This window comes from Apium graveolens, chromosome 7 (genome assembly GCF_009905375.1).
Source record: "Apium graveolens cultivar Ventura chromosome 7, ASM990537v1, whole genome shotgun sequence".
NCBI classification, from domain to species: domain Eukaryota; kingdom Viridiplantae; phylum Streptophyta; class Magnoliopsida; order Apiales; family Apiaceae; genus Apium; species Apium graveolens.
The window spans coordinates 79,842,918-79,852,146 of record NC_133653.1 but is presented as its reverse complement, the minus strand read 5'-3'; the positions used below and the strand labels follow the sequence as shown (position 1 = coordinate 79,852,146).

At 34.2% G+C, this 9,229-nt stretch overlaps 1 protein-coding gene across 1 annotated transcript; it reads left to right on the top strand.

Annotated features, from left to right (window-relative positions):
- The first annotated feature begins 6,933 nt into the window (after positions 1-6,933).
- On the top strand, positions 6,934-7,617 carry LOC141673780 (zinc finger BED domain-containing protein RICESLEEPER 2-like). Its single transcript, XM_074480520.1, has one exon. It carries the CDS (start codon positions 6,934-6,936, stop codon positions 7,615-7,617), a length of 684 nt encoding a protein of 227 aa, XP_074336621.1.
- Positions 7,618-9,229: the final 1,612 nt, after the last annotated feature.

Sequence of the window (9,229 nt, the reverse complement as noted above, 5' to 3'; positions counted from 1 at the left end):
CCAAAGTCAACAGGGGAGACTACTTGTACTTGTGTGACATCAAAGAATTTTCAGATCTAAATCTTTATCTGGATGAACTGGATGAAGTGAGGGGAATTGATGCATACAGGAACCTACCTGAAAGGTTAGTGCTCAAGTACAAAGGAGGAAGGGAGATTCAGTGGCCACTTCACAGGATTCTTCAAGAAAGCCAAGCTGTACTGATTAAAGTTTATTCATCCTTCAAGAAGAACTTTGGGTTCAATGTAACTGCAAGAAGACTAGTATTAAAGAAGATTGAAGAACTAAGGAGTATTAGAGCTAAAGATGCACTCCCAAAGACTCTAATCATCCTATACACAGGGAGAAGAGTGTATCTAAGGCCCTACTGGCTGATGGAGTTCATAGATGACAAAGGTGTGAGAAGATCCTTCAGGTTAGAAGTCCAATTGAGTATCTATAGCAATGAGACTCTCCTGGAAATGCAAGAAAAGCTAGATCTCTCAGAATCTGATGAACTGGAATTCCATAGGCAACTCCAAAATCAGATTGATGAAAACAACAGAAAGCTTGGAAGAAGATCCAGACCTTCAAGAAACTAGAAAAATCTGCTCAGGCTAGAGGAGCATCTTGAAAATGACTATGAGCCAAACCTTGTACATTTTGATTATTTGAAGCACTTTCAGTATTATCTGCTTATCTTTACAGCTGTATGTTTAGGATGTTTTGTTATCATCAAGTATCTCTTAATTTATGGCTACAATTCCAGTAGACATAAATTGGGGGAGATTGTTGTGCATATGTTGTGTACTTGATGATTTCATAAACAAAACATCTAAGTAGATTTTACTTAGTGAAATAATATAGCACTCGAAGGATAAGAATGATAGTCCCGATGGATAACTCGTTATAGTCCCGACGGATGTTCACTAATTATCCATCGAGTGAGTAGCTTATGTAATAATAAGTCTGTAGCATAATTCTGTATACATCTTTGTATAGATTCTGTAGTAGCCTATAAGTCATGTTGACTTTAACTAGATATGCAGAGTAGGTTGATTAATTGTATATAAATGATGTCTTGTAATTCTGCATAAGTGAAATGAAGTCAAGTGCCAAAATAGCTACCAACGGATGATTAACAAAGCCATCGACGGATGATCAAATGACTATCAACGGATTTTTAATATAGCAGTCGACGGATGATCAATGAAGCCATCGACGGATGATCATATATCCAACGGATGTTCATAGAATCCAACGAATGATCATATAAAAAATTTAAACAGCAGTTGAACAGTGAAAGCTGAGCACAACCGTCGAGATGTATACAAATCTACTGTGGAAGCCCATTAACTGGGTAATAAAGGACGAAAACAGCAAAGCTTAAGACTGATAGTTTTTATATTTATTCAGTCTTTTTGACTTTGTAATCTTGGTAATATATAAACCAAGAATGTAGCAAATAGAAAAACAAGTTGTTGAGAAACAAAAACAGAGAAATCTTTGCAAGCAGAATTATTAGCATTTCCCTGTATTCTCAGCAGTTCAATTTGTAAGCAGCTGTGAGCATTCTTGCACACAGAGTCCTCTCGATATATAATATATATCTCTGGTGGAATTGTTTAAATCCATCAGAAACTTTTTAAAGACTCTTGTTTTTAATTACTTATGTTTTAATTCAATTAAGTTTCTATTCCGCATTGTGCTAATCAAAACACTTATATCTATATTCGAGTTGAACATTTTTATTTCGAGAAAAAGGTTCAAGAATTCCATTCAACCCCCCTTCTGTAATTCTTGCTATATTGTTAAGGGACTAACAGGATTGAAAAGCTAGGTCACTTTAGTTCTCGAAAGATGTAAGTATGTATATGTATCGAGATGTCTGGGTATTTATATTAAAAGCAAATGACTTATCGAAAAGTCAAAATAGACGTTTGGGTTATACTTATCGAGAAGTCAATTTGAAAATGAATTACATATCGAGAAGTCATTTTAAATTACTCTTATAGAGAATAAAAAATTGACTTATCGAGATGTCAAATAAATACCCAGTTTGTCCAGAATTGGACTGAATTTGATTCCAATTTTTATTTGAATAAATTCAAAATAAAATTAGAATAATTTTGCTAAAAGTATTTTACTAAAATAATTTATTGAATTGAATTATTTTAGTTCTGAGTTATCTATAAATCTATTAAGATACTTGTAGAGAATTCTGTAATTTAACACTACTAGAGAACTCTACAATGACTTATCGATAAGTATAATAATGCTTATTGAGAAGTCACTCGATAAGTCTTAAAATGACTTGTCGATAAGTCAGTTAGACTTATCGAGAACTTAGTTCTCTATATACTTTTGATCAATTTGATTCTGCCTTGTGTTAATTTTACATATTGAAGATGTAAATTAACATTTAGGCAGTTTTCTTAGAATTTGAAAAATTCCAAGCTAGATTTGTTTTTAAAAAATAAATATGCAAAGATTTCTGAAATATTAATAGTTCATATTTTAGTTAATTTCCAGTTAAATCAAATTACTTTTGATTTATTAGAAGTTAATCTGCTGCAACACATTAGCTGAGTTTTTGCCTTAGGATGAAGAATTAAGCATTCCAATTTCACCTACAAGTCTAGTGAAAGTTGCTTCATCCAATGGTTTAGTAAAAATGTCAGCTAATTGTTTTTTTGTTGGAACAAAAATAATCTCAATGGTACCATTTGTAGCATGTTCTCTAATAAAATGGTACCTTACATCAATGTGCTTTGTTCTAGAATGATTAACTGGATTAGCCACTATATATATAGCACTAGTATTGTCACACATAATTGGAATTTTGTGTAACACTATGCCATAGTCCATTAGCTGATTTCTAATCCAAAGAACTTGAGCACAACAACTTCCTACAGCTATGTATTCAGCTTCTGCTGTAGAAGTTGACACAGATTGTTGTTTTTTGCTATACCAGGATACAAGTCTTTGTCCAAGAAACTGATAGCTTCCACTAGTACTCTTTCTGTCAACCCTGCATCCAGCAAAATCTGCATCTGTGTAGCCAATAGCTTCAAAACCAGTTCCCTTAGGATACCATAATCCCAAGTTTGGAGTCCCCTTTAAGTATCTAAAAATCCTCTTAACAGCCATCAAATGTGATTCTTTTGGATTGGCTTGAAATTTTGCACATAGACATGTTGCAAATATGATGTCTGGTCTACTTGCAATTAAGTAAAGTAATGATCCAATCATCCCTCTATAGCTTGAAATATCTACACTTTTGCCCTTTTTATCTTCATCCAACTTTGTTGCTGTAGACATAGGTGTAGATGCAGGTTAACAATCAACCATACCAAACTTCTTCAATAAATCTTTGACATACTTAGTTTGGCTGATGAAGATTCCATCACTTCTTTGACTAACTTGAAGTCCAAGAAAGTAACTTAATTCCCCCATCATGCTCATTTTATATTCATTCTACATAAATCTGAACTAGGATCATATCATCACCATGGTTTTTGTAGAAGAGAGTCTTGTCTATGGTACCTCTAGTAAAACCATGTTTAAGTAGGAATTCTGACAATGTATCATACCAAGCTCTAGGTGCCTGCTTTAGTCCATATAGAGCCTTGAGTAACTTGTACACAAAATTTGGAAATTCTGGATCTTCAAAGCCGGATGGCTGTTGCACATGTACTTCTTCTTCTAGCTCACCATTTAGGAAGGCACTCTTAACATCTTTTTGATACACTTTAAAATTTGAATGTGTAGCAAATGCTAGAAAATTTCTTATTGCTTCAAGGCTTGCAACTGGAGCAAAAGTTTCATCATAATCAATTCCTTCTTCCCGTGTGTATCCTTTTGCAACCAACCTTGCTTTGTTTCTGGTAACTAAACTAGGGTTGTAATCTGGGCCGAGCGAGCCGAGTTTCGAGTCGGGCACAATTCGAGTCAAAGTGAAACGAGCCGGGCGAGCCGGCTCGGTAATCCTATTCGAGCCAATATTTTCTGCCAAACTCGACTCGGTTATCGGATGAGCCGGGTCGAGCCGACTCATGAGTTATAACGAGCCGGACCTTAACGAGTCGAGTCGGGTTACTCGATTAAATTCAAAGTAATCTACAACCCAAATTCAAAAGTTTAAGTCTAGCCCACAGTTTTTAAAGCCCAGCTCATTATATTATTACACACACATTACACATTATATTGATTAAAAAGTAAAAAAATGAACTTTATTACTTTTTAATCAATATAATGTGTAATGTGTGTGTAATAATATAATGTGTAATGTGTGTGTAATAATATAATGAGCTGGGCTTTAAAAACTGTGGGCTAGACTTAAACTAGTTCTATTGTTATCCAAATCCAGTTCTATTGTTATCAAAGAGCTAACAATCTATTACTTTTATTTCGTTTGCTGAATTAGACTATGTTTATACAAACAATAGATTCAAATATTCAATATATCTTCGATACAGCCACAAGTTAATATATGCAGTTGAGATTCCTTACTTTTATTAGCCACAAGTTAATACTCATATTTGATTAATTGCTTTCCTTTTGTTATTCATTACTTTTTAGTTTTTCTTGACTGTCTGTATCTACACATACATGCGTATGTAGTCATTTTATTAGGATTGGGTATTTGACATTTGAGTATATGCTTATGCTTTAACCAATTATCCTTGACCTTGTTTAATTTGACAAAAAGCTTCCATCTTTTTGTAATGTTTTGATTTATTTAGTATTACTTTTTTGATACTGTTGTGGGGTCACTTGAAGGGGTTATAATCACATGTACTTTAATTAGCTCTTAAGCTATGAAATTAAGTTAATTATGTGTGTAACACCTGATTTGTGTGGAGTTTATATGAAAATATTGTTATTACTAGTATTTACGGGGTATCGGATCTAGTTGATGGAAATGTTGATTGGTTTTTTGAATTGAGGTGCTACTTTTACCTTTTTATTTGTTCGTAAAATTAGAGTTGAGTTGCTGATTTAAATAAGGGCTTTAAATGAAGGTCCAAAATTAGGCGAAATAGTATGCATATTTTCATGTGAAGCAGATGTGTTTTAAAAATAGTTGTGATTACCGACTTGGCATCCTTTGCTGTTGTCATTGAGATGTATGTAATTTTCAAGTAAAATTAGGAAATAATTTCCCAGTACTAGTGGTTTGGGAAAGTCTGGAGTCCCTGTGTTTTGGAGAATTTTTATTAGCAAGCAAGTAGATGTTAAGTGATACTTAGTCTTTACAAAGGAACTCCCTCATTAGTCATTACCTTAATAGGATAACGTTTAGATTTACTTGTAGAATTTAAAATTCACTTTTGATTGTTAAGGTCACTTTTTTGAAAACTTCCTCTTGTTCTTAATGGGGATGCATATTGGATTCTTATATAGATAATTTACGGTTTATTTGTTTTCTCACTTTCCTTTTTGTTAATTTATATGTCGGTTAATGCTGGGCAACTCCCATTTTCTGTTTGTCATAGCCTTATAAAAAACTCCTTTTTATCTTAATGGGGATGCATATTAGATTCTTATATAGAATATAACTTACAGTTTTAATTGTTTGTCATATGTTTTTGATTTGTAAGATTAAGTCAGCTTTCGGGGATTTTAAATCAGATTTTATTTGTCAATTTTACATTGGCTCACATATTCTTTTCCTGATATTATGATGCAGGGGAAAAAGGTATTATGGACGAATTAAATAATACCAAGAAGAGGAAAACTCGCAATGATGAGATTTTTCCACCCACTGCACCTTATATTGATGAAAGTCAAATGACAATTCGAAGTTGTGCGGATGAATCTCTCTCAGAAGATGATTGTGAACAAGAAGAATTATCATTGTTGTCTAAAAAGCCTACTAAGCCTGCTGTTAGTGATAAAGACACAATTACAACTTCGCAAAGAATAGAAAAAGAATTTGAAAAGGAGAGCTCTGAGCAGCCTAGGAGTGACAAGCCCTACCAGAAAAAAGGAAGGAAAAAACATCCAGTGTTTGGAATTATACGGTAGAGTTTAAGGATGGTACTAAAAAAGGTTCGAGATGCAAGTTATGTGGTAAAGAGTTTTTAAAAAGTGACAGTTCTTCGACTTCCACGATGAAGAGACATTTGGAAAAATGTTTAAAGGAACATGGTGGCACTTTACAAACACAACTTCAATTTCATAGAGGAGGTTCTACTGATGAGGTAAAGCTTGCTTCTTTTAAATATGATCATGCACTTATGAGAGAAAAGGTATCTCATTATATTCTGATTAATGAGGTACCTTTTATGCATGTCGAAAGTTTTATGTTTAATGAAATTATGAGAACCGCAACACCTTTATACCAAAAGATAACCAGGGGAACATTAAAAGGTGATTGTAACACCACATACGAAATTGAAGGAGAAGTTTAAGTCTGCCCAGAAGATTAATATAACTACTGATATGTGGACTTATTCCCATCAAAAGCTAGGATATATGGTAATCACTGCGCACTGGATATACATAGATTGGAAGCTAAATTCAAGGGTTCTTAACTTTTGTAATGTCCCCCCTCCTCATTCTGGATATATCGTTGCTGATTCGTTGTATAAATCTCTGCTTGATTGGGGAATTGAAGATAAAATTGGTACCGTAACTGTTGATAATGCTAAGGCTATTGATGTAGCTATTAGGACTTTGAAAGATTCCTTTAGTCTTTGAAATTTAAGACAGTTACCTGTTGATGGAAAGTTATTTCATGTGCGATGTTGCGCGCATATTTTAAATCTTTGTGTTCATGATGGACTCAAGCCTATTAATCTGATTGTTAATAGAATTAGGGATGAGGTAAAATATGTTTGTGCTTCAGAAGGTCGTCTAATTAAATTTGCTGAAATAGTTAAGTTATTGCAACTGAAATCAAAGAAGTTAATTCTGGATGTTTCCACCAGATGGAATTACACGTATTACATGTTGTATGCTACCCTTCAGTTTAAAGATGTGTTTCCTAGGTTTGCACTTTGGGATAGAGCTTTTAATGAATATGTTCAGAGTGAAGAAGATTGGGAAAAAGTTAGTCATGTTTGCTCATTATTACACATATTTGAAGGTGCCACTAAAATAGTTTCAGGAAGCCAATACCCAACTTCGAACTTATTTCTTTCGAAACTCAAAAGGGTGAAAGAATTGATAGATAAAAAGGTGGGGGACTCAAATTTGTATATGAGGGATATGGCTAATGCAATGAAGGAAAATTTTGATAAATATTGGGGCGAGAGTAACTTGATGATGTCTATAGGGGTTGTGATAGATTCGAGATTTAAATTAAAGCTTCTTAGTTATTGTTTCCCGGTTATTTATCCCCTAGAAGGTCAAAGTGAACAAAAATTGGCAAATTTGAATGCTGTCTTACATGATTTGTATCAAGAGTATGTTGCCGAAGATTCTAAAATAAAAGGGTTGACACCAGATTCTAGTCAGATTTCTTCCTCTGATAAATATAATTGTTCTGATGATAAAGAAATTCCAGCTGGTATGAGTGAGTATGCGGCTTTTATTCGTGAAAGTGGGGCTGCTCTTGAACCTGTCAAATCTGAATTAGATGATTACTTATCAGAGGGCATTTTTATTCTTGATGAGTCCTCAGCAAAATAGTTTGATGCTCTGTCATGGTGGAAAGGGAATAGTGCTAAATATCCTATATTATCACGAATGGCCCGTGACATATTAGCTGTTCCTCTTAGTACTGTTGCATCAGAGGCTACTTTTAGTGCCAGAAGCTGAGTTATTGAGCCACATCGATCATGTTTAAAAACTGAAACCGTAGAGATGTTGCTAGGTGGAGCTGATTGGGCAAGTGAAATTTATGGATTAAAGAAATCAAGTCAGGTAAAAAACTAACCCAATCTCTTCACATTCAGTACTTTAATTTTTACAAATTTGGGACCTGAGACATGGAAATATTGTTATATGACTATTATTGACTAATTTATCTTCAAATGTTTTTTCTTAGAAAAAAGATTTGAAACCTGTGGAGATAGTTTTACCTGTCTAGGTAGTATTCTATCTACTGACTACATTACAAGATCAAGGTTTGTATAAAATAAACATGATTCTCAATTAAAATGTAAAAGTATTATTAAAATACATCATCCAATTATTAGTAGCTACCAGCTAGATTTAATTTTCTCTTTTTTTCTTCTGCAGAGTGCATGTTGCTACTATTTTTTGATGGTCCTTAGACCTTGGTTTTGCTTTTATCCTGACTGCCACCTGGAGGACAAATGCTGAATATGCAGTGCACTTGATGAATGATGAATATATAGTAGCTTCCCTCTTAGCAATTATAATGTGAATTTTACAGATACATTTAACTGGAAACTTGTAATATGGATTTATTTAATTTTCTTGTTCTAGAAGCACTAAGATGCTTGGACTTTTGCATTGTTTGTGACTGTATAATCATATTGTGCAATGGCAGGAAGTCAAGAACCAAGAAGTCAGGAATTAAATTTTTGATATGCAAGTATGTAATTTTTTTTTACAAATTATATGTTTTTTAAAACGAGTTCGGGTTCGAGTCGAGCCGAGTCGAACTTTCGAGTTCGAGTCGAGTTGAATTCGAGTCTCGAGTGTACTCGGCTTGACTCGTATAAATAAACGGGCATAAAACTTGGTTCGAGCTCGACTCGTATAAATTATCGAGCCGAGCCAGGTCGTCATAAATGAGTTCGAGTTCGAGCTGCTCGCGATCAGCTCGGCCCGAATTACAGCCCTAAACTAAACCTTTTTCATCCATCTTGTTCCTGAACACCCATTTTTCCAATTACACTTCTATTCTTTTGTGCAAGAACTAGCTCCTAAACTTTATTTCTTTCAAACTGATTAAGCTCTTCTTGCATTGCAGATATCCAATCAGGATCCATTAGAGCTTCTTCAGTTTTCTTAGGCTCTACTTGAGACAAAAAGCATGCATGTAGGCACTCATTAGTAGTTACACTTCTAGTTCTCACACCAGCAGTAGGGTCACCAATAATTGCTTCTCTAGTGTGACTTCTATCCCACTTCCTTGTGTGAGTTTATTGACTTGTGCCTTCATCATTTTCTTTATCATTGGTATGACTTGTAGATCCTTCTTCTCTTTCTCCCCCTGAGTCTGTGCTGTTAAATCAGGTGTTTGAGATGAGCTTCCATTTCCACGATTTTCATGTTCAGTAGTCTCTTCATTCATCATCTGTTGTGCATTAACTCCATCTTCCCCATCAGA

Coding starts and splice junctions, on each gene's coding strand:
- LOC141673780 (XM_074480520.1), top strand. CDS start 6,934: ATGTTGTATGCTACCCTTCAGTTTAAAGATGTGTTTCCTAGGTTTGCA.